Genomic DNA, 27,559 nt, shown 5'->3' with positions numbered 1-27,559 from the left:
CAGCAATGATGAAAGGCAGTAAGTGGTTGAATAAGATGACAAACCTCAAAAGAGGAGTTCTTCACACGAGAAAGGAAAACTGAGGCTTTGAAGGAGGTAATGAGGAGCTATTACCGACACTGCCTCTAGGGGTGGGGGGAAATTGCAGTTGCAGGAAGGACCTTGTGACAGAGACAAATCTCAAAGCAAGAAAATGAAGAAAACATTGTGTGAAGAGATTTGAGGATAAAAAAGAATGTATTTACAATGGAATGAGAGTGCCAAAGAACAAAGCAGAAATGGCTGCAAGGCTAGCAAGAAAGAATCATGAATAACGGGCTACAGAAGAATACAGGGTTAAGAGAAAGGAGCACCATGGGATGGTTAAGCAGTGTTAGAGGGTGAGACTTCTGCAAAGCACATTTTGCTGGAGACACAACATAATACCTATCGATTTTCCCATAACAAGAAAAACATTCAAAAAGACATGGCCTCAGATGGGTCATTAACATCACTATTTATTGGGAGGAAGAAATCAACCCTTAAGAACACATGAATTAATACCCAGGGTAGAAGAATAGAGGGCTGTATGCTTTGTGTCAGCATTCTCTTATTTTTTGCCCACAATATTCAAACAAAAAGGCTCTTCTTTTTTTTTTTTTTTTTTTTAATAAAACTACTGGTGTAAAAGGTTACTCAATTCAGTTGAATTATGCAGGTGGCTCTAGATAAATCAGTCATTAATTCCTCAAAATTAATCTGACTTCAGGAGCCATTTTATGATAACACTGAAACATGGGGCCATCTGGGCAGTACAAAAGGAACCTGGTGGAAGAGTCATGTGGAAGCTAAACTCTAGCTCATGCTCCCCTCACTCCCAAGCCTGTGTACTCACCTTGACTCAGAGAAGTCATTCATCTGCAGTAGGGTGGCAGGGCAGAGAAGGGGACTTTTTCTAATTCAGTGACCTAAGCACAGCACTATTTTCTAACGGACACAAAGGTATTGTATAAAATAGCTTAGGCCCTTCTTAAATATACAAATAATCTAGGGGAATGTATTGTCAAAATCTTTTAAAAAATAAAAATTAATAATAACTTGTTAAATATGTGAATTAATGTTTTCTGAATTTTTTCAACAAGAGTAAAAGCTATTATTTTCCCAAAGAAATAAAAAATCATATAATCAGTCTACTTTCTTAGTCTGAGTCACTAAAATTAATGATTCCATTTACAACTCAGTCACATTCAAAAATATTTCCACCATAGTTTTATAATATTGGGTGTGAAGAACAATTTTCTTAACGTAATCCCAAAGCAAATATTACGAAAGAAAGGACTGACATACGCTACTAATAAAAATTTTTTAATTTGTGTAGAGAAAAAAGATCTTAAAGTTAAACATCAAGCAATCTATTCAGAAAAATATTTAATGCACTATCCTTTTTTTAATCATCAGCAGCAGAATCACTAATGTGTATCAAACAATTGATACGGGCTTTAACTATATATTATTTTATTTAGTCCTCATAACATTGATGTAGGTATTATAAGTATTCTTGTTTTACAAATGAAGAAAGTAGGCTCAGAGAGATTACATTACTTGCCCCAAAATACACAATGCTTTTAAGAAAGAGCCAGGAATTAAATGATGGTCTGTCTGACTCAAGCCCGGCTCTTACACCCAGCCACAAACACACACACACACACACACACACACACACACACACACACAAAGTTAACAAACAATTCACAAGAGAAGAATTACAAATGATAAATAATACATAAGAAGAATGTTCACTCTCTCTAGTTATTAAAAATGAAAGTTAAAACAATGAGATCCTACTTTTCACCTATAGATGGGTAAAGAAAATAGGAAGGTAGTAATAATACTCAGAGTTGGTCAGTGTAAGAAAAAATAATACTTTATACAACTGGTGAGAGTATAAATTGGTACATTTTTTTCTGGAGGGTTATTTCACAGTAAAACTAAAAGCATGCAGACTATTTACCCTTCATTTTCATTTATTTTATTTTTTATTTATTCACATTGCCAAATTTCCCCCTAATTTCCCTTTGTCCATTGCCCTTCATTTTCAAACTATATCCTTAGTTGTGTCAAACTAACTCGCTGAATGCTTTTAAAATGAGATACTAATGTTGTACTATAATCCTGTCATCCATTAGCTCTACAATAGCCTTACATAAATAAACCCAAAAGTTGAAATAATGAGATAAGACTGAAAAATATCAGAAAATATAGTCTATATTAAAGGCACATATATCTGCATAACAGATAATTCTATTCCTTCTCTTACAACAAAACTGACATGAAAGGTCTTTGCCACATTAATCTTTGTGAACTAAAAAAAACAAAGTGAAATCCTCTCATCCCTTGAATTGCTCTAACATGTTAATTTAGCTAAGTATCCAAAAATAGATAATGGTATTTAAAAAGTGGTGCAACTTGTCCTCCAATTTGATCAAAGATGATAATAATATATCTTTCAATTTTACTTTACATATATTTAATTTTAAAATATTCTTAAAACAAAACACAAGAATTATAAAGGCCAAATTTAAGCTATAACATGAAAAATGCATATTTTAATACATTTTACCAAGTCTTGTATTTAATATGTTCCTCCTCAATACTCCGTATTTGTTACATTGAAAGGATGCTTATTAAGTATTTGATACATAACAAATTCCTTTTTTTTCTCTAAGAAGAAATTTTTAGCAAATGAGTTGTAAACTAAATTTAAATCACACCTGTAAAAACATTTACCATATAAAAGAAAAATAAAAAGTCCACCCTTAATGGAAGCACACGCAAAGATCTTAGAACCACATACGTTCTCTTCACCAGCTTCCACACTTGAAAAAATGCTCAACATGTCCTCTGCCTTGAATCCTTTTTGATATCAGGAGATGTGAGATTAAATAATCTACATATAAAGTAACTCGCATAATTTGCTATCTAGAACCATTTCTGAAAGTATACCTAAAGAAGTACTACAGCAAAATGAAAAATAGATCTAAGGAAGATCAGGACACAAGAAACAGTGATGAGTAAATATATAGGTAAAATTAAATAGTTAATTCTAATAGTTAAATAGCAGTTACCAACAAGGCTGTAACACTTAATAACATGCTTAAGAAATGATTTTTAAGAAAGTAGAGGCATAATGAAAACTATTACAAAAATTCCAGATTGGAGGCAGCCTAAGGGCATGGGGATCAGAGACAAATTAAAAGTACTAAAGTTCTTGACTTCCCTGGTGGAGCAGTGGTTAAGAATCCGTCTGCCAATTCAGAGGACACAAGTTTGATTCCTGGTCCAGGAAGATTCCACATGCCACGGAGCAACTAAGCCCGTGCGCCACAACTACTGAAGCCCAGGCACTGAAACTACTGAGCCCACGTGCCACAACTACTGAAGCCCACGCGCTCTACGGCCCGTGCTCCACAACAAGAGAAGCCACCACAATGAGAAGCCCACGCACCGCAACAAAGAGTAGCCCCTGCTAGCCACAACTAAAGAAAGCCCGTGCACAGCAATGAAGACCCAAAACAGACAGACAAAAAAAAAATACTAAAGTTCTTATATTGGGAGAAATGGAAGGAGGTTATAGATTTTAATTAATTCCCAACATTAACAAAAATACATTCTTAAAATTAACAGACAAATAGAAACCTATGTTTAACTTATAACTAGAAGTTTTTTAAAAAGAGTAAAAATTTCATTGATGCAACCAATGGAAAAAAAGGAAAGAAAAGGACAAGGACAGCAAGCATAATAAAAAGAAGACAAGATACGTCAGGAACAATACCAAATATACTGGTTTTCAAAATAAGTGTAATTAACCGAATATAAGCAATTAAAGATTAATTCATCTGGCATTAGCTTAGTAAACATTTATTCAGTCATCACTTGTGACCTAATTGTGCCTAGTGCTGGGGATAAATATAATAGAGGAATTAAAAAGAGCCTCTGACCCCAAAGAGTTTATAGGAATGGAAGTTAAATAAAGCTATTTTATTCCATTTTGTGGAGTTCCAAATTAGAAATAATTAAAATAAAGTAACATATTCCTTTCCTTATATGGAAGTATAAATTCATATACATGGTTTTCCAGAAAATTGTGCTATATCTGATTAAAAGTTAGCTTCAGATTTTTATCAGAAATCAATGCATGTTTTAAAAAAAAATGGTACACCAGTGGTGATAGAAATTAAGAAGCACAGGAACAGTGTAGGGATGCGGGTGAGATGATTCCCTTAATTAGACACAATCAGAAAAATTTATCCAATTTTTAAGGGGATTTAATAACACTTCATATAATTTGCAACATATTTTTGCTTTGGTCTTATCCATCCTCCTCCTTCTCCCACCAAAAAAACTCGTATCACTATGCTTTCAAAAGACAGACTGATGTGTTTATTTAAGATGAATGGTATCTTTAGACAAAACAGACTTTTTTCCATTTGCCATTTTATGTAGTATTTACACATAACCTCATTGAAGGAGCAAAATGAGGGATTAAAAAGACTTCCTCTAGGTAAATATTACAGAGGCTGAATACACATCATTATCTCTGGATAAAAAAGACAGAACAATTAGAATCAATTGGCAAAACTCCAAAATTAATAGTTATATTTGCCACCTATTTATACATATAGAAAACATTTGTAGTTAAACTCTCTAAAATGACTTACTTCCAAATGATGAGGATCTGCCTAGTTGTAAAGGTAAATTTTAAAATTACATATTGACTGAAATGCTACCTTGCCTAACTGAAAACAATAATTTTAGCTCTTTTATGCTGAACCTAACCTAATAAATATTAATGGATATATTCAAGAATATAATGGATATATTCAAGAATAGCACAAAATCTATATTTTAGTTAAAATTTGTTTTTAATTTATGCTCTTTTGGTTAAAAAGCAGGCACAATTTGATAAGGTAAAACAACTTACAGTGGATTATGAAGGATATATTTTTTTCTGTAATATTTTAGTAGTTGTAAATTTTAGAGTAGAAACTTAAGATAGTGGTCATCAACAACAGAATGTGAAAATATTTTAATCTTCTTCAGTCATTAATCATGTCATTTTTACCAGATTGCCCTGCTGTTATTTGAAACAGATTAAAACATTTTCTAAACCATAGCTTTCCTGTTTCTGATCATCTCATATACAACCATTCTGTTGACTCCCAGTGAGAAATGCAGGTAACAGATAAATATAGATGCTTTCATCTTTCTGTTATGTAGACCCATGACTTGTGTGGTGACATATCATATATATCAAAATTCATATGAATTGGAAAAACACCTTCTTGAAAAATCATGCCAACAAAGAAAGATTATTAAATCTAGCAGTAAGAAGAATAAAGTAGAAAAGTAAGTTCCTACCAACCATTTTATAAAAGTAAGACATGGTGTCTTTTAGATTTCTAATGGATAAATTTGAAGTATTTTGAAAGAATATAAAAAATTACTTTTTTATAAACTGGTTACAAGACAGAGATGAGAATTAGTCTAATTACTTTTCAAACTGGGGAATTTCTAAAAGGCAGTTAAAAAAATAATTGCTAAGACATGATATACTTTGGATTTCTACAAAACAGTCTTTTGAAAAACCATAAAAATATATTTTTTAAATTGGTTATAAGAAAGATTAGAATTAACCATGTGTAAAAATATAATTTAACTGTCTTTAAACATTTTCCTCAAATCTATAGTCATGTCTATTAAGTAATAAAGTTGGTTATTATTAAGCTGCATATCTTTACATTTAAAATAATCCCACTAACAAAGCATCATTGTTCACTTACACAATTTCCTACTTTAGGAAAACATATTCATTTATCATTACTCTATTGTCACCCATGCCACCAAGTTTACAAATACTAAAATACTATGAACAGTAACTAGCTGTTGAATCAACAGTTAAATCAACTGCATAATTAAACTGATACTGGGATCTGTGATTATTTTTTCCTTAGGTATGTGTAGGCACACAAGCACAAAATCATCAAAAGCTTCCCTCCCTTGGCCTCGTTAACTACAAAACAAACAAGTAGCAGAGAGAGGTGACTCTTCCCTGCTTATCACAGTCATGTAAGAATACCCTAACGGTAGTTTATTCCTACGCTGCAAGTTATTTCTGTTAGATACTAAATTATTTTAAAATAATTAACAAAGAGCTTGCTTAGGGCAACATGCAAAGCTTTACCTGAGTGTATAATCAGCAAACAACTGTGGAATTGAGCATGGTTACATTAAACTTCCAAATTGATGAAATGGTATTCATTTGGCACTAAAATTTCCCTTTTTATTAATTTATTCATTTATAAAAATTTATGTCATTTTAACAAAACATCATGATGTGTAGTTCTACGAAGCTGTTTCTACATCTGACATGACTGTATTTTCATAAAATTTTATAAAATTCTCAGGTTACATAAAGTGCATACTAATTTTACACAGAAAACTTTTGGGGAAAAATTGTATTTCATCATGAATGAATTTAAAATGATTTTAAAACTAGATTTTGGGGGGAAATTTTAGTTCTCTTATATATTAACACATATACTTGAAACCAAAGGCAATTTTAAGTTGTAGATATGCAGTATTCTTCTACAATCCCCCCCAAAATAAAATCATACAGCTAGAAAAATAAATATGTTATTAGTACATTGCTTAGAATTTAAAAACCAACAAATGTCTCAATAAATAAATCAGCAAAAGTCACATATCTAAACAATTATGGAGTATACTAGCTAAGAAACAGGTCACGATAAAAAATAAATCGAATAAATTTCCATACAGTATAATTTAAAAGGCAAATATGTAGATCAAAATTAATATAAAGCAAGCCACAAAATGCAATAAATTTGAATAAATGCCTAAAAAGATAACGCTAATGTATTGATATTACATTTGAATGAGTTTCAATGCAATTTTCATTCGTACAATAAAAGTATATTTTACTTTAGTATATAACCACACGGGAATAAATGAATTTGCTTTAATAGAATATTATAGCATAGAAATGAATTTAAATCTAATACGTTAGAATAGTACCTCAAACTATTTTTGATTGGCTGGGCAGCCTGAGACTTACTAATTTGATAGGCTACAAAACTTACATCTTTGCATTGGTGTTTTGTGTTGCCATGTTCTGCTGTAAAACGTATTCATTGTTATCTAATTTTCTTTTTGTCATTTACATATCTCACCTTCTATACAATGGTGTTCCATCAATAGCGTGAATGATTTGGATGCAAGGTAATTTATAGGTACATTTTTGGAAGAAAAATATTTTCTTAAGTGATAAATATGCTGTATTATTTTGGAAATGGCAAAATACTTTTCTTTGCAAAACTCAGCATCATTCCATTTATCATGCATTCACTCATCACTTATTCAACAAACATTACCACATGCTACTGTGTGAAAATATAATGTTAACTAAATATGTCTTTAATAGGGACTTCCCTGGTGGTCCAGTGGTTGGGACTCCACGCTCCCAAGGCAGAGGGGACTAGTCCGATCCCTGGTCAGGGAACTAGAGCCCGCATGCCACAACTAAGAGTCTGCATGCTGCAACTAAGTGCCCGCACTTCGCAACTAAGACCTGGCACAGCCAAATGAATGAATGAATGAATGAATGAATGAATAAATATTTTTTACAAAATTTAAAAAAAGGTAGAAAGAGAAAATGAAGACTGAGCAAAAGAAGCAAACATGATAACTAGGAAGGAAGGCAGATTACAAAAAAAGAAAAAAATATGTCTTTAATATATATCAGTTAAATGTCTTTAATTTCAACAAAAACAAAAAAAACAGTAGAGCTATGATGGAAGATTATTAATTTGCAACATTTGATCACCACATAGGCCAGATATCTGACCATTTAAGTTCCTAATTAAGGAACAGGGTTTGACTCTCCAAACACTCTCCAAACACATGTATTGAAAATTCACTAAAAGACAAGTGGTCATCAAGCAAAAATTTACTTTTAATTTGTTCATCTTTGATTCCTATCCAGGAAAAATTAATTTAAAAATCAAAAGAGGGACTTCCCCGGTGGCGCAGTGGTAAAGAATCCGCCTGCCAATGCATGGGACATGGGTTCGAGCCCTGGTCAGGGAAGATCCCACATGCCGCAGAGCAACTAAGCCCATGTGCCACAACTACTGAGCCTGCACTCTAGAGCCCGCGAGCCACAACTACTGAAGCCCACGTGCCTAGAGCCTGTGGTCCACAGCAGGAGAAGCCACCACAATGAGAAGCCCACGCACCACAACAAAGAGTAGTCCCCACTCGCCGCAGCTAGAGAAAGCCTGTGAGCAGCAACGAAGACCCAACACAGCCAAAAATAAATAAATAAAAATTTATAAAAAGAAAAATCAAAAGAAACTCTTGTAAAATGTTCTCTCCTATAAAATAGTTCTACAATACAAAAGACAGTACTAAAAAAATTTTTAAGACATAAAAATAACTAAAAAGTCATTGTCGTTTTTTTTTTATAAAGTATGGATATCTTTTTTAAAATTAATTAATTTATTTATTATTTATTTTTGGCTGAGTTGGGGCTTTGTTGCCGTGCACGGGCTTTCTTTAGTTGCGGCGAGCGGGGGCTACTCTTCGTTGCGGTACGCGGGCTTCTCATTGCGGTGGCTTCTCTTGTTGCGGAGCACGGGCTCTAGGCGAGCGGGCTCAGCAGTCGTGGCTCACAGGCTCTAAAGTGCAGGCTCAGTAGTTGTGGTGCACGGGCTTAGCTGCTCTGCAGCATATGGGATCTTCCCAGACCAGGGCTCGAACCCGTGTCCCCTGCACTGGCAGGCGGATTCTTAATCTCTGTGCCACCAGGGAAGTCCAGCATTGTCATTTTAGATTACAGTATTTTAATATCAATTTTGATATAATAAGCAAATGATTGCTAGCGTGCTTACTACTTCGTTTATACTTATTCCTTAAAATAGTTCATACTGCTGCAAAATGTTAAAAACTTTATGCCTGTAACCAAGTAATGTGTTTATACCAAAATTTTCTACACTTTGTAGTTGAATGTATCTTATTTCTGCCCAGGAATGAGGAAGATATGTCAATCAACGTGAATTGACAAATAATCCGTTACTGCCTCAAAGAAGGTGATGAGGGCCACCAGTTCTTCCACTTGATGGATATCTATCAATATAAAGCAAGCACTTTCACTTCCTATTGAAACTATAGTAAGCTGTATGAATTGAATTATATTAATTTTGAACTATATTAAAAATAAGGGGTTGGTCCACCAACAAAACAATGACCAATTCTCTAGAGCCAGTTAATTCTTCATCTATCATGTTTTTACAACAAATTCCACGTAAATATCTTTTTCAGCAGGTGATTTAGTGCTGGTGGGGGGATGACCTGCATTTAGAAATCAAAACTATACATCACTAGCAAAATCCATTTCTCAACAGACTACGGAATCTACTTTCCGGGGGAGAAAATTTCTACAAACATGTGGCTGTGTGGATGTGTGTGTCATGTGTATGAGAAAAAGGATGTATGAGTAAAAATTCATAATTTTTGCATCATATCAACTTATATTCTAGGTTTTTAAAAATTGTATAATGGTTCAGACTATGGGTTCTAGAATCAGGCTACTTAGAACCATATCCCAGTTCTGTCACTTACTAGCTACCTGAATCTCAGCAAAATATCCAACTTTTCTGTGCCTTAGTCTACTCATTTATAAAATGGAAATAATTATGTATAGGTCTTATAGATTAAATAAGTTAGTAAATATAAAGCACTTAGTACAATGCCTGTCACATAGTAATATACAATCAATGTTAGCAATTGTTACTATTATTATTGTCCACAGAATTAGGTCCAAATTCTCTAACCTGTGGTCTGTAATAGATTCCCAACTATACCATTAGTCCCAAGCAAAAATCCTCCAGTTCTGGCAAGTTGGTTTACTTACTGTTCTTCAAATATATTTTGCACCTTTGCCTCTGTGTCTGCCTTCAACTGACTCTTTATTTAAAATGATCTCCGTCTTTATATCTACCTAAACTCTACCCTTGAAGATCCAAGTTCTACCTCCAACAAGGAATCAATCACCCTCATCAATCACCGGAGCCTAAAGTAATCCCCCTTCTTCTAAATTCTACTAGGACTCTGTTACTGGAACCACTCATATTGTCCTGCACCCAAAGATATCTTACTGTGTGTGTATATATCTCACCTCTCCAATTAGATTATAAGCTCCATGAGGGCAGGAACTGTGTCATACTCATATATCCTTCACCGTGTCTTAAGCAGAGTAAGTGCTCTACATGCACAGGCAATTGACTGACCACGCAGAATCAAAGTATTAAAAACGTCTACATACTGGCTCAGCGCATTAACAACAGTATTCTGGGCCTTAGAATGTTAGAAACAGAGACTACTCACAGTAAACACAACTGCATGAATGGTAGCCGGAACTGGACCAAAATATGCATCCCAACTTATACTACTCAGCAATAACTCCAGGTACTTACAAATAACATGGCTAAGTCTCAGAAACATTACAGAGAGCAAAAGATATCACGTGCAAAAGAGTACATCCTGTATGATTTTATTTTATTTATTTATTTTAAAAAATAAGTTGTACTATACATCCATACCCTGGATATTAAACAACTAGTTTTTATTTTTTATTTACTTAACTTTTTTAACTTTCTTTCTTTTTTTTTAAAATTATTTTTGGCCGTGTTGGGTCTTCGTTGCTGTGCACGGGCTTTCTCTAGTTGCGGCGAGCGGGGGGCTTCTCTTGTTGAGAAGCACAGGCTCTAGGTGCACGGGCTTCAGTAGTTGCAGCACGTAGGCTCAGTAGTTGTAGCACATGGGCTTAGTTGCTCTGTGGCATGTGGGATCTTCCCGGACCAGGGGTCAAACCCATGTCCCCTGCATTGGCAGGCGGATTCTTAACCACTGAGCCACCAGGGAAGTCCCAGTATGATTCTATTTAATCTGATCAATGGTGATTGAAGTCAGAATAGTGGTTGCCTCTGGGGAGTGGGGAGTGACTGAAGGAAAATATGAGGGAACATTCTAGGGTAATGGAAATGTCCTCTACCTTGATCTATATATTGACCTTGGTCTACATCTTAATTTTAGTATGCTGAAGTGGTGTGTTAAACCATTAAAATTTTAATATACGCTTCAATAGCTAAGAAACATTTAAATTATAAATTTTAAGTTCTAAAGTTACTACACATGATCTCCTGCTCCAAGAACTTGGAAACAAAGTCTTAAGTAATGGACTTGTACTATGTTTTCCAGGTCCAGTGGCAAAACTATCTTTTATACGGATGGATGAAGCTGAAGCCAATGAATATCAAGTTAAATAGGGTCTCAATGGCCAGGACCGTCCCTATTTTGAGATAGACAATTCATGTTAACTTTAACTCATAAAGCTAAACATTCAACCTGTCTGTTTCCCTTTGTTCTTTTTCTGTGCTCAATAGGGCCACTTTCTGGATATGATCTGACTCCCTATGTAGGTCTGCCTTTAGGATGATAATATACAATAGTAAGGAAATTTCAGCCCCAACACAAATGATTTATTTTGACAAATTGATAAAATGAGTTCTTATGGTGATTTTGTGAGTCATATAGCTTGACCAGAGAAAGAAGACACTGATCACGCAGATGTAAGTATTCTGAGCCATGTGAAAATTATATTTCTCATTGTAAACAAATACATTGGCATTTTAGCTTCATCCATCCGTCTTTCGGGTTTGTCAACATGAGTCCACCCCTGAGAGATATTGAAACATCTAGGTTTCTGAGCCTGAAAGTTTGACTAGATACTAGAACATGGAAAGTTCACCAAGGCAATTGATACTATCTTTTCAGGCCTCTTGGGAAACTGTCAGCAACATTTTCAACGGCCTACAAACTGGCCACATTGTAATCATTTATAAATCTGTACTACACTTTGTATTATTAAGGTGTGTTTATAATCACATTGTTATATTTGATAAAAGATTAAATTTTATATTTTATAATGCATAATAGTTACTAAACATAGTAATTATCCAAAATAAAAAGCTAATAATAGAAAAGTTAAAAACAAAAGTTGCTCATTAAAATAACTATCTCATGATCTAATAAAAAGGACACAGTCCTTGAAACTTGGAGACCTGAAGTCCAATCCTAGATTGGCCATTTACTATTTATGTGGCAAATCACTTAACCTTTCTGTATCTCAAGTCCTTCGCTGGTAAAAATGTCCCTGTGTATCTTACAAAGATTTTTGTGAGTCTCAAATTTGATTAATTAAAATACTTTTTAAATGGTAAAGCATTATACAAATATTTTCATCATATATCCATTAATATCACATCTGAACTTAGGTTACCAAAAAATGCAATTATATAGAAAGAATCGGATCCACTTAAAAATATAATCATTCTAACTTTATACATATTTTTACTAAATAACTGATCTGAGGACATAATGTTCTAATGCGGTAGATTCAAGTTTTGGCTCCTATTCCTCTCCCCTCCCTATCTCCACACCCATTACCATGTGACTCGGCAGTTCTGCCCACTAGAGGGAAGACAGGATACTTACACCTGCATGACAAGTGGGAAGGAAATAGCTCTTTCTACTCCTTTACTTCTGGCTTGGACATGCAACTTGCTTGGCCAATGGGATGCTAGCAGATCTAGCTATGGTGCAGATCTGCTAGCAGAGGATGATGCAGAGGCTTGAAATATGCTCGCATAGTTGGGCTTGCCTTGTTACCTTTTATCATCAATGACAAGACTTGTGGCGCAGACCTGAAGCCAACCTATGACTAGCTTATGTCAACCAACTCCCACCCAAGCCCACTCCCACTCATGGACATGTGAGCACAAATACTGTTGTTTTAAGTCACTGCTTTTTAAGGTGTCCTTTTACACCTTGTTATTGTGACAATCACTAACTGAGAGGCCCAGTGATTATACAGAACATAATATACTATATTATGAACCTACCATATTTGTATGATCATTAGTTTAGAGGATCGTCTTTAGGTTAGATAATGTAATCCCTAGCCATTAATTTTATCATTTGTCCAACAGTAATCAATGAGTACCAACTATTGCCAGGGAGTATTCTAGGCACTGAGCTAGTCAGGCTATGTAACATTAGCTGCCCTCGTAAACAATGGCAAAATCTCAGTGGCCTATTAAATAAAAGTTTATTTCCCTCTACATAAAGGCCAATGAAGATGTTCTTGGATGAAGAGCTCTCCTGAGTGGATCTCTTCCAAGTTTGACTCAGGAACCAAGACCCCTCCCGTATTGTGATGCCATCATGTTCAACATGTACCTCTGATGTAACCTCAAAAGGGGAAGTGAGATGTGGGAAGGCATATTGGATACTTAACCCGCTTAGCCCAGAAATGACACATACTCCACTGGGAGAATTAGTCATATGTCCCCACACAGATGTAAAGGGGCTGGAAATTGTAATCTCTGGCCGAGTAGCCACTTTCCAGCAACAACTCTACACTAAGGGAGGGGAGAATAATTCTTTGGTCATTAGTTAAGCATTTCAATCACAATTGGAGAACAGAACAAAGACTCCCAACCTCACTGAATTTTTGTTTATTGACTATTTCGCACTGGATACAAAAGTTATAAAGGTGAATAAGACATGATTCTTGCCTTCAAGAAACTCACAGACTTGAAGAGGAAGAGGGATCCACACAAATAATTATAGCAGATAATAAATGTTACAGTAAATGTAAATACAAGATCCAATGTTTGCACAGAGGAAGGGATGATTAACTCTTGGGAGAGTGTTAAGGAAGACTATATTTAATTGAGGGGGCAATGCTTGATCTGAGCCTTAAGACATAAACAGAATCTTGCCAGACAGATGAAGGAGTAGGGGAGGATGCTAAGTGGAGAAAACAAAGGTTTGCATCATATGATGGCTCAGAGCTTTTTTCCTTATAAAGCTATGGAGTGGTGTTGAGGGCAAGAGGGAAGGGGAAAGCACGTGTGTTTACAAGTGGTAAAACAACCTCTTGCTTCACATATAAATTTGGAATAACGTAAGTTTTCTAATTAGAGCAGCCTTCATTTCCATGGGCACTGCTTTGGAATAATGTTCTCTACAAGAGAACAAGTACAGTTCATGACCTAAGCAAGATGGCTAGCACCAGAATACATAGAGCACGTGGAGCTGACAACTCAGGGATGGTGATATCTAAAGAGGCAGAATTCAGGTAAAAAAACACTGAATGACAAATTGTCTCTCCTCTCAAAGTCCTTGTCAGATAAAACAGAAACCAAATAAATAATGATAAAAATAATGAATCAGGTTGATCCAATAACTACGCATCAAACCCTTTATGTTGCAGAGAATATAGTTTTCAAATCACCCACAGAAGAGTAACAAGAATTAAATACCCACTAGGCCCCCAAATAAAATTCTAATAAGTAATGAACAACAGACTTACTAAAAAGTGGTAAAGTCACATTCTTTGACCACCAAGCAATGAAACTGAAAATTACTAACAAAAGTAGCAAGCAGAAAGTTTGGAAATTTAAAAACTTTCCTAATCAATATGTGCAAAAGAAAATCAAAACTGCAATTATTCAAAATACAATATTTAAAAATCTCTGGGGTTCAGTTAAAGCTTTAGTAAAGGAAAATTATAGTTATAAATGCTTTAATGCTAAATAAGAAAGAAAGAAAATACAGTTTTAAGTCTATGACATAACGGTATACATGAAAACCAATTGAAAATTATTGGAAGTAAACAGAAACTTCATTCAGATTTATCTGCTCCAGCACCTCAGTGCTTAGCCAACATGCCTTGCTGCTTCCTGGTCTTTAATTTAGTTTATAAAAGGAGATGAAGGGCTATGTCCCCTCCACTTGCTTCTACACAATCCCATAAGATTGTTATAGAGGAGAGACTGCCTGATTTTCCAGGCCAACCTTGAATAGGATCCAGTAAAAGAATGAATTGAAAAATAAATAAAAGTGAAGAGAATAGTATCCACAAACATTTGTCATTGTTCTCTTCTAAGTTAATCTCTCTTAATGATAATCAAATGTGAAATGTCACTCCTTATTAAAAGCTATAGAAAAACTAAACACCAGCCATTAGCATTATTAGGCTGTTCTCTTAAAAGTGTTCTCTTTAAAGTAGAAAACAGTGATGTGGTTTGAATAAAGAAAGGAAAGGTGAATTTGTCAAAACTTAAAATATATTAGCTTATATTTAAATATCAAGAGTTCTTTAACTCACCATCTGGATACAAATTTAACCTTGTTAGCCCTTCTCAGCTAAATATGCAAAGAAATCCATGTGAATTTGTATAATAGACCAACCAGCTGTAAGATTCTATGAGAGAAGGAATTGTATCCCCCCCGCCCCCCGTTCATAGCTATAGCCTCAGCATCTGGCATAGAGTACGCCTGATAAATGTATGCTGAATGAATGAATAGATGAATAGTCAATATTTTCTTTTTTTTAAAATTTATTTATTTAATTAGTTTATTTTTGGCTGCATTGGGTCTTCGTTGCTGGGCTCAGGCTTTCTCTAGTTGTGGTGAGCGGGGGCTACTCCTGGTTGCGGTGCGCGGGCCTCTCATTGCAGTGGCTCCTCTTGTTGTGGAGCACGGGCTCTAGGCACGTGGGCTTCAGTATTTGTGGCACACGGGCTCAGTAGTTGTGGCGCACAGGCTTAGCTGCTCTGTGGCATGTGGGATCTTCTCAGAGCAGGGCTTGAACCCGTTTCCCCTGCATTGGCAGGCGGATTCTTAACTACTGCGCCACCAGGGGAGCCCAGTATTTTCTTATTAATGAAGGATGCCCAAAGACAGATTTCAATACACTTATAGAGATTTATATTTTATTTCCTGCTTCTTCATTGTTATGAGAACTTTAAAAATAAGAAATTTTAAAATAACAAAATTGATTTGTAGGAGCTAAAAAGTATTGTCAACATATTCTCACATTTCTAATATCTGAAAATGTTTTCCTTATTAATATTTCTTGAGAAAGGCTTACTATGTTAGGCAGATGGTCTCATTTGCTAATAAGCTTTCGAAACTCTAGTTCTACTATGTTCAAATTCCCCATTTCCCTTCAACTTAGTGACCACCATTAACAGCCCACTCTGTTTTTCACCACCCATGTTTTTGCCTCAAGCTTTAACTGATTATATTCTTTTAGTTCCTTACCCTGGTGTAGATTCCTTTTTAACTACAGATCTTAAAAGCGACACTAGCTGCTTTTTGTTCCTTGGAGTTTTTGAGTTTTTTTTTTTTTTTTTCCTTTCAGGATAATTATATTCTGTTGTGCCTTTTATTATCGTGTCTTTTAGGATCTCCTAACCTTGTACACTCTTGGGCTTTATTTAATAGTGAGCTCTCTCCTCCACTCTCCACACTAAACCACGCTCATTAGGTTTCTTAATCCTCCATAATTTGCTTTCATGAAATCTTATACCTTTGAGTTGCTGTGTTCTATGAGCCCATTTCCTTAGTACTGCTATTCCAAGCAGCCCAGAATCAACAAGCACTAAACATAAGCTTATTCACTTTCTCAGCCAACATGACTCTACAGAAAAAAAAAAAAAAAAAAATCTTTGTTTTGAATGTTTATGGACCATGAAACTATACCATTTAACTTGGTATTTCATGTTCTCACCCAAACATTGCCTGAGAAGGTTAGGACCACAGAATTAGACTCTGGGCAGTCCTTAACATACAGTTTTTAACTTATAGGCTTCATGTTCTTCTTGGTCAGAAAACTATTCTATTTTAATAGAACAGAAATAACAATAACCTGATGTTATATAGTGACTAGTAAATTCCAACTGTATCTTTTCCTTATACCCAGAATTCAGGATACGAGAAAAACATCTTTTTTCAGTTATTCTGCGAGAGCTCTGTTTTTCCAAATGGGTTGTTTTTAAAAGACATATACACTTCCTTGAAATTTGACTACACAGCGAACTCTGGTCTTTTCAGCAATTCATTCTTTGCTTTGTCTTCCATTCTACTCTTCACTAGCACCTTTGCTGACAGGTATGTACAGAAGGGCCAAGAGAGCATATATTTTGGGTTTTGTTTTAACTTTCGAAGGAAAACCAACAACAACACACAAAACAAAACCCAACCAACCTCAGCAGTGAGTTGAAAGAGTTAATGAAGTTTCCAAAGGTGCCCAGCTTATTCAAGCAAAGTTTACACTTCAACCGTATGCATGTTAACTTGTGATCCTCCCCATCCAGATGATAGAAAGCAAAGCCAGTAAGTTCTTTATTTAATTGGTTTGCATCCACACACTGACCTCCAGGGCTCTGTTTACATAGCCTATCATGCAATATGCTCCACAGTTCTCTCCCTCTTTCAAAAGCATGTTTCTCCTGAGATTTGATATATGGCTTTCATGTTTAATCACTACATTAAACTCAATGCTCTGCTTCCTCCAGCATCAACTAACTTCCCTTCTTGGGAGGTGGGGAGAAGAGCACAGCTTCTTGCTACTTCTGAACATAAAAGGAAGTCTGTTTTACTCTATTAGTAAAATCACCAACTACACAGGATCATAGGCAAGCAACATTAGTACATCAGCTAGGAAACAGTATTAAAATGGAACCCTTAAAACTCCTTTAGAAAGAAGGTAGGCTGATTGCTCTCAATTGACAAAGCTGAAACCTTTGGGTGATTAAGTTATAAACCAACAGAAACGGAACTTAATCAGGCTACGACTCAGTACATAGAGGACACAGCTAGAAGGCAGCTAAAATTTTCATCAAATTAATCTTGAGGATAGGACGATTCTGGGGTTCTCAGATTGGCATTAATTCAGCACCTTCTAATTAAAGTTTTTCTTAACCTTCATCACATGAATAGACCATTCAACATCTCTAACTGAATGTGGACATGGTAATGTCAAGATCCTTTCCATAAGAATTTGTATGTGACTCAAATTTCTGAGAGAAATAAAAACCTCAAAAAAAATGATCTGTTTCAATAAATCAACACAATCTATAATTTTCAGGTTTTAAAAATCACATGAAATGTATGTATTTCACTTTAAGATAATTAAAGCAGAAAAAGAAAACTGAAACAAATGGCAAATTATTGATAACGGTAAAATCTAGATAATGAATGTGTGGGTGCTCATTTACTACACACTGTACTTTTATGTATAGTTGAAATTTTTCATTATAAATTTTTTTGAAACTTTAAAAAAATGCAAAGAAGTTGTTTGTGAATTTGCTTTTGTAGAAAAAAATCAATACAATTTTGATAAGAAAAAAATTAAATCACTATCTAGGTGGATCATTTTGGTATATATTCAATAGCTGACATTTTTTACCATGTGCTGACAATGAAAACTTTCCTTCCTTCCTCCTGAATCTCACTCCACAGCCTGAAACTCATTTACACAAACTGCGAATTGCAAATATGCAGTAAGCTCTGCATAAGTTGGGTTCTTTACTTGAAAAAAAAATATATATATACACATATATATTTACTTTGAAATTCTTTCCTTTATGGCTAGTCATTGACCATAGTATTTATTTTTTTAAGACTTTTTTTTTTCTTTCTTAGTAAGATCAGCATCTTCCTTCATTTAAAAATTTTACTTTGTCAGGAACAATGTTACAGTTGTATACAACATTAAACAGAGCTAGTTTACTTTCTGTATTTGATGAACAATAGAGAACCTGAACCTATTAAAGTCATACATTTAATTGTTCCAATATGCTACCTCATTTCTAACCAAAATTTGCATGATATAGAATGCCAAAGAATACATTTCTAACTTCCTTTGTCATGATTCCCTCATTTGATATTAAGCTAAAAGAATTTATAAGAAAAAAGAATTACCTGATTCTTGATTTGAAACCATCTGAATTATTTCCACAACATATTTAGATTCAAAATTAAAAGAATAAATAAACTTTTAGTCAGTATTCCCCATAAGATTTTTCAGAGCACAAAACTTTGTAGTTTTCAAAGACATGCAGATGTTGTCCATGAAAGACGTTTTAAAAAATTAGGACTTGGAAAAAATAAGAATCATGAACAAAACCTTTGGTCACAAGAGTGAAAGATGTGTGCCTATACAGATGTTATAACTATTTTCATGATAAATACTAACTCTCACTACAGGAATTTAGCAGCACACTTTAATTTGCTTTTGAAAATTTAACATAAATTTTCTAACTTTGACAACAGCTGCCTAATATTTCAGTTTTATACACTATTTCCAGGTTTTACCTCTGAAATGAACCTAGTAGACGTTTTCATTTTTAAAAGCTATATTCCAGATCCTGTAGGCTAAAACCAGTTTTTGACTTGATGCTTAAGGAATTTGATCATAACAAAGTGGATTTTTAAATAAATATTTGATGACTGACTGGCAATGGTAAAAAGATATGCAATTTTATATAAAAATTCATTCTCAATTTTTTCATTTATCTCTTATTATATTTAAATATTTTAACTATTGAAAAATGACAAAGACTTTTTACACCATTTTGAGTCGCCTCCTATGAGTCAATAAAAAAGTCAAATAGTGGATACAATGCCATTATGCCTTTAGTCTCCATATCGTCAACATTGTAAACCAAATGTTTATCTTATGCTACCACTGTCACATGTGATTCAGAAGCCCAAGAGCACACAGAATGGAAAGATTTCTGGAATCACAGTTCTCAAATTAGGTAAAATTGTTAACTCAAATGTACAGACTTCATATTTAAAGGGTTTCACCTAGTTGGAGAAATTCAAAAGAAAGATACAGGTTTTGAAGAAGAAAAGCATGTTGGCTCCTTAACACCACTATCAAAAAGAATACATAGTCTTTGGTCCCTTTGTGAAATAATAAACGAAAACTTTTAAGTTGAAACATAGTGGAACTCAAACCAGAGTAAGAATGTTACTTTTAAATTCAATAAGTTGTATATTTTCTGCAAACTATTTTCTCCTGAAATTGAAAATTAATGTTTATTTATCTATAACAGTTCACTAAAGGGCGTAATTCCTTCGTACTGAACATGAGGTAGTTTTTGTGCTTTAATTGCAAACACCGTCAGAAACTATGAAGCACGTACATCTCAGCGAGTGACACAAAGACACAGTCAAATGTAAGGATTATATAGCTATATTCATGCTTAATGAGAAGAAAACATCTAATGAGGCTGATACGCCACTGTTTGTGAGACTGTCTTGATAGATACAAAATAATGGCTTAAGGTGACCTTCATTTTCCATCACCCACCTCCCCAACAAAACAAATTTTTAAAAATTAGCAAGTCATAGACAAATATCTATTTCTATTGGCTAAAACCGTCTGCAGTTTGCTGGATTAAATGTATCTGTTACCCATATGTGATGACAAGTCACTTGCAGAGAATTTTTAAATTACCCAGGATGCTTTGTCCAGTGAGAGAATAATATTCTATTTTTAGCAATGAGTAGGTACAACCCCCTCCTTTGCTTTTAAAATGAAGCTCTGCAGATACAGAGGATTTAATACTTATTTCAGAGCTATCGAGAATCCCAACGTGAACACCACCTCAAGTTATGATTCCAAGCAGCCACAAGCAGCCAACAGCCCTGCTTTGAGGTGGGGTTCATGTTTTGAAAAGAGACTGCCTAGTCTGTTTAAAATCAAAATGGTTCTTGATCTGATGCATTACTCCTCAGAGAATAATGTAAATAAAATATACTCAAAATAACATTATTAATGTAAACATACCTGAACCAGAGTCAAATTTCGTTTCTGACCTGCAAAGAGAAAGAAATTTTTTATGATATAAAAATTGCTTGTTAGACAATAACTGATTTTATGAGGGGGAAAAAAGATGCAATAGTTTTAAATTTCAGTACATGCATCAACAAGTAAGACAGCTTTTTAAGATGTAAATACGTATTTATTTTAACCATTTTAAATGCATGCATAACCCTAGGTCCTCTAAACATGTACATGTCCACAGAGATAGCGCAGTATGGAAAAGATATTAACTTTTTAGCTTGTTTTTGAAAGAGAATAAATTATGTTAAAAAAAAAGCACCCAATCTTTACAGATTAACTTGTTTCAGTAATATAATAAAGCAATAAAAACTCAAATTTAAAATTATCTTCTTTACTTATTATTCAAGATTTTCAATTATTCAACAGCAAGTAATTTTTCACTAAGTTCTTCACAGAGTAAATGAACCTAGTAACCCCATACATTTAATAAGAAGGAGAAAAAAATGTGAGCCCTTGTGGGAACATTATGTTTCAGATATAGGTTAATACTGGTTGTAAATTCAGAAGCCTTTGAAGCTCTCAGTCCGGCTGTGGGAAAACTGCTGTTGGGTAATTACTCTCAAGATGCTGCTGATGTGCTGTCAAGCAGAATTAACCCTATGACTAGGCCTATCTACACAAGCTACTATAAGACAGCATTGTCTATACCTAGCTCTCAAACCAATTAGTGGGCATGCTCCAGTCGGATTTATATCACACATTAACAATCAATAGTATATATGTTCACAGCTGCCACAGCAAGAGACAAGAACCAACCAGCAGGAGTCCTGTTAAAGGATGTTACATTGACAGAGAAGATTTTTTTTTTTTCCTGGGGAAATGTAGTTAACTAAGTGGGAAAGGAGATTTCTTTGAAATTATGCCAGGGTACCAAAGCACCTTTGGAAGCGGTGGCTTTCTTTACCTAAATTAGCTTCAAGAGAAGTCATCAAAGGAGGAAGAGGCAAAGGATAAGCAAGAGACAGCTTCCTTTGACATAAAAATTCATTTTCTCAAGTATTCCCAAATAAAGTTTCAGCTGATGCTCAAACCAAGTCCATAATCATAAAAACAGAAAACTAACTATTACAACCACGGTTATCAACAACCACCACTGTAATCCAGGTTCATATTTGTCTCAGACCCTGGTCCCACCATAGTCCTCATCTCAGTCCTTAGGTGTCCCTGACTCCTATTTCAGGTATAAACCCATTTTCACTTTTTGTCCTCTCCTGTTCTGGAAACCCTGGCCTCATGCCCTCTTCGTTTCCAGCAACCCTGAGCATAACTCTGAACGACACTTACCACGCGTTGTCCTGCTGGTTTCCTAGCCTATCTTCCCCACTGGACTCTGCCTTACTAACGTCTGTAGCCAGGGCGCCTACACAGTGCCTGGTGCTTGTACTCAACACATGTCTATAAAGGGAAACCCCTGCCTCCCTCTCAGCTGTATAAGAGGTGCTCTTCCTTCTGCCTGAGGTTCCCTGCATTTACATCCTAAAGTGCACTCTCTCATCTCCCCTGAAACCAGGTTGGATTAGTTACCCCTTCCTCCGGTTGTATCTTCAATATCTGCGTCTCCCCAAGTTCCTCCTCCCTTCTGCACAGAAGTGCTCCAGAATTAATTAAAACCCTCCTTCAAATCTGTGTCCTACTCTTTTCATCCCTCTTTCTTCCTGGCTTTACAAGCAAGTTTATTGAAAGGAAAGACTATATTCTATATTGCACGTCTTCCTTTCCTGACCTCCCAACATATTCACTCTTTGAACCACTAAGATCTGTGCTAAGTTTTCTCAGTGGCTTCCTAATGCTCAAGCCAACAGCCCTGTTACAGTCCCTAATTTACTAACCCTTTCTCCAACTAAAATCCTACCTGAATGTCACACTGTGACCTCAAATGCCACAAGTACTGAACTGCATTCATTTTCCTTTCCCTCACATATAATTCTCCTGCTATAGACTCCCTATTATCAGAAATTATGATGTTATTCTAGTTTTCTTTTGCACCCTCGATATCTAAGCTGTCCCCCAGACCTGCTGACTCTACCACCTTCCCCTCCTCTCTATCCTCAGTCTTACCATCTTAGGCCTATCTTTGGCCCAATAATCTCATAACCCGTATCCCCCACTCCCTTCCGACCCACCCTCTAAACAGCTGCCAGACGTTTCCAAAACACTAATCCGATCACATTGTCACCACCCCAACAACTAGAGCAGAGTTTTTCCAAACTTGGGTCACAAGTTGACCCATCAGAGGATTATAAAATTAATTTAGTGGATTGCAACTAGTATTTTTTTCAAACAATGAAACAGAACAGAAAAGAAGACAGATGCATCCCATATTGAGAGTACATGCAGTTTAGAGGTGGATTAGAGGCAGGATTGGGGGGGGCGGAGAGCCAGATCACGGTAGGCCCCTCATATGCCACGCAGAGGACTGTGAACTTGGTGTCCCTAGGTCAGTGGCTTTTAAACGTTTTTGTCTGTGACCCATAGTAAGACATACCTTTTTACATGGTGACTTATTACCAGGCTTGGCCCTAATATTTGCAGGGCCTTGGCAAGAGGACAAATAGGGATACAATACAGCTAATTATTTAAAAGTTACAAGCCAAGGCAATAAACTGTTAGAAAAGTATACTAACCTACCTTGACAGATATACCTGATAACAAAAACAATGAAAACTGTGTGTGAAACTATTGATACCAAGTAACTGAGAATAGTGCAAATTTTAAATTAATTTCGTCTTCCACTGAAAGACTTATTCAGCCTGGGGAAATTCAGGGGCAATGGCAACTAGGCCAAGTGTGAGAAGAGGAGAAGCCTCCCTCAGCCTTCTCTTCCAGTGGCTATGGAGTCCGTAAGAGAAACACCTCCTTTCTTTTCTTCTTTATTGGGGGAGGGGCTCTTTCATTTCTGTCAGAGGCTCTGTACTCCTACCCATCCCCCATTGCCTGTCCCCACCAGCCAGGCCCCTGAGCTCCAAGTCCATCTAGACTATAACAGTCAGGCCCAAGGGCCAACCTCTGGCTTCTAGGTGCTCCCAGCTCCCCACTCTCACAGGAAGGTTTGAATTAAGAATTCTCTGACCAGGAATGTGGAAGAATAGGAAAAGCATTTTGCCCTTCCCTCTTTGTTTCCGCTTCTTTCTGCCCTCTAAACTGTAGCCTTCACTCTCACCAAATCAAGCTATTGCCATGTTATTTTGTAACCAAGCAGGACCCTATGGGGCCTTCCCAGGACAGGCCTTCCCCCATAGCCTCTGCTTTAGCTCCACTCTGAAGTACCTAGATAATAGTATATGAGGCAAATTTCCACCAAATGGAAGAACTACTTGATGACCATGAGCACACAGCCCCAGGCCTCCTGGAGCCTAAGGACTGATAATGTTAACCCCGGTGACACCACGCTGCTGCCTCACCATCAGCTAATCAGAGAACTGTGTACAAGCTGATCACATACTCCTCCTCTCCTGGCCTTTAAAACATAGAGGGGTGGGATAGGGAGGGTGGGAGGGAGATGTAAGAGGGAAGGGATATGGGGATATATGCATATGTATAGCAGATTCACTTTGTTATACAGCAGAAACTAACACAACGTTGTAAAGCAATAATATTCCAATAAAGATGTTAAAAAAAAAAAGAATGCTTGGCTAAAACCCTTTGGGGAGCTGGAGGCTTTTCAGGGCATGAGCCACCTTGTCTCTTCGCATGGCCTTGCAATAAACCTTTCTCTGCTCCAAACTCCGACGTTTCAGTTTGTTTGGCCTCACTGTGTGTCCGGCACATGAACTTGTGTTAACAATTTCACAGCCTTCATCCAGTATCCTCAGCTTAGACACACTTCCCCCAGCTCATCACTGACAAACTTTGACTCCACAGACTGGCCTCAATCCTGGCAGCAACTTGCCTGGCCCCCTCACCTCCTAGAGCTCCTTGCTCGCCTTCAGTTACTCCACAGTGTGGGCCTGGCACGGCAATCCCCACACCATGTGGCACTGACACTAAGCCCAGCAGGGTGCATGCAAGGTCTCGCCCATCTTCATGTTCCCAGCACTAGGCACAGCACCTGGTATTTAAGAGTTATTAAAGATGTGTAGCAGAAGTTAACACATGAACAAACGGATCTGTAAATTAACAGAGGGCCAAAAACCAGATATAATGACCAAAAGCTCTATAAAATGCCTCTTTTGAGAGATGAAAAATCATATCAGAAAACTGTTAATCCCCAGACCATCTTATCTCTTCCAGAGATAGCTGGTCAGTATGTAAAATATACACATAATGTGCAGAGAAAACATCTTCACAAACTAATGACATTAGGTATCAGTTTTCAAAAAAGAATATTTTCAGAATTCTTAGACACAGTACTGAATCTTCAAAAGCCACAACTAGTCTAATAATAATTAAAACGTAATAATAGAAGTTAATACTGTCAGTTTTAGGGGTTGAGAAAACTGGTCCTATGGTATAAGTTAATTTAGATTTCTATTAAATTTTACATACACACATACATACACAGAGACACAAAGTACTCCTCTATTATACTATGGACTCTGATCATCTCTACTCATAAATCCTCTGTAAGAAAGTAAGTAAATTATAGATAGGACAAAGAAATGGCAAGTATGAAAAAAGAATTCACACAATACATATTATACAAGGAAGACAAAGAGGGATGGTTCATTCATTCATTCCAAACACATTTCTTATGCGCTTATTTTTATTCATATACCATGCTGGATGGTAGGAATACAAAGATGCATAAAGTAAGGTTGTACGGGGTATAAGGTTGATAAATGTATTTGTGTCTCCACAGACACCCATTTTACTCCTTATTATATACTTAACATCTAAGCTTAAAGCTATTCAACCAGTTCTTCTGGCAATCACCAAAAGATGGTGAATATAGCCCAGACTGTTACTATTTTCCAATATCCATTCTCCCCTTTTTTATTTTGGAAATAGAATCTCTGAGTTTTAGATGGGCACATGCCTGCTGAGGTAAGACAATTTTTTCACAATATTTCCCACGTCTCTTGTTTTGACTACGTGACTAAGTTCTTGCCAAAAGGATGCAAGGAGAAGCATTATGAGTTATGCCCTTGAAGCAAATGTCTACACCCCTCCCCTTCTTCCCACTGGCTGGAATGCAGATGTGATTCCAGGAGCTGAAGCAGCCATTCTTAGATCATGAGAGAGAAGCTGATAGTAGAGCACCAGCCTTTGGCTGATGGTACACACACACAAGTAGCACCATATCAATCCCAAACTGCTACTATGTTTAAGCCATTATTATTTTGGAGTCTTGTGAGAACAGTTATAACAGTAATGCCACATTAAAAAAAGGCTTAAACTAAAACTTAAAAATTTTTTAACCTGAAAAGTTTTTATGAATTTTAAAACCATAAAGTGTAGATGCTAGGAAAATTTAAGTATCATTATTATTTTTTAAATAATTAAAATATATAACATATGTATTCTTTTGATAATAAATTTTCAGATTTTCAAAAGAGGGCAGTGTTAGTCATTGGTTAGAGCTCTATAGTCCTGAACAAGCTTATAAAACTGCCGTTCTCTATTTATAGGAAATAACCTAGTGTTTATGAAAGTTCTATGTATATTGAAGTCAAGTTTTTAAAAATTTTATTATTTTTTAAATTTTATTATTTTTAAAATTTTCTCTTATGAGGAATCCACAAAGTCTCAGAGAACACTGCTTTTTCGCTTACTTTCAACTGTATTGAAAACATTTAAATGGGACCCATGTAAGTATGAACTACAGGTTAATGAAGTCAGTGTTCCAAAAGGTTTCAGACAACATGTGGAACAGTGAGGATGCTGTTCTTATTATTTTTAATTGATGTCAGCTAAAGATTGTAGCTGCAAAAAATTATTAGAGGGAAGGAGTAGGAGGGGCAGACTGATTTTTGCCTATTAGTGTATTATATATGGCAACTCCATACCAAGGATTTTCTAGGACAATCCAAGTCAAATAACCTGTCCTGTTGTCGCCCCTAAAGTATGGAAAATTTTCAGAAATTCCAATATTTCAGGATCCTACTTATAAGTCTAAGAATTTCTTCTTACCCCTACAAGTAATTCAAAGGCTTTCATCAGACCAAAGGCTAGTAATAACGGCAGTGAATATTTATGCACCTTCTTTCAGTTACATAAACATAATACACTTCCTCTCCTTGGAATGCTCTCTCTTCCTCCCCCTCACCCACTCCAGTATCCCTTAACCCCTTTGCCTACTTAACTTCTAAAACTTTCTCCATTATTAGCTTAATTATCAGTTCTTTGAAGAAGAGTAGCCAGACTAGATTAAATCCCTTGAGTTTATACTTTTATAGCACCAGTCACTCCTTTGCACTCGTCAGAGTTGTAACTCTACGTTTGTTCACGTAGTTATTTGATCATACTAAAAGAGTTCACTAATTGTGGCAGACACTATCTGTTGTGTATGTAATGGCCAGTCTCCCTTTTCTCTGATAACAGAATTGCAATTTTTGAAGGGTGCGGAAAAATGTTTCCACCCTAGGAATGAATCATTATTAGGCTAAGCCATCTGTGGCAATCCTAATCTCCTTTGTCAGTGACTGGTTCAAGGACAGGGATGGAACCCCTCTCTGAGCAGTGAGAGGTACAGGGAAGTCTGCTGGGGGTACTTTTTGGGAAGGTTTTTCCTCATGAAAAGGACAGGGGTGATTTAGGGAGAAGGCCCTTTTCCTACACTCTCCCTGTTTCCTGCCT

At 35.8% G+C, this 27,559-nt stretch overlaps 1 protein-coding gene across 1 annotated transcript in view; it reads right to left on the bottom strand.

Annotated features, from left to right (window-relative positions):
• The window catches only part of MSRB3 (methionine sulfoxide reductase B3), a 164,160-nt gene that overhangs the window by 60,303 nt on the left and 76,298 nt on the right, over window positions 1–27,559 (bottom strand). The window contains exon 4 of the mRNA XM_060025169.1: window positions 20,768–20,796. Within this exon, the coding sequence (XP_059881152.1) occupies window positions 20,768–20,796 (29 nt within the window). The remainder of the gene's footprint in view (window positions 1–20,767; window positions 20,797–27,559) is intronic.

This window comes from Delphinus delphis, chromosome 11, assembly GCF_949987515.2.
Source record: "Delphinus delphis chromosome 11, mDelDel1.2, whole genome shotgun sequence".
NCBI lineage: Eukaryota > Metazoa > Chordata > Mammalia > Artiodactyla > Delphinidae > Delphinus > Delphinus delphis.
This window is presented reverse-complemented; position numbering and strand designations above follow the sequence as displayed.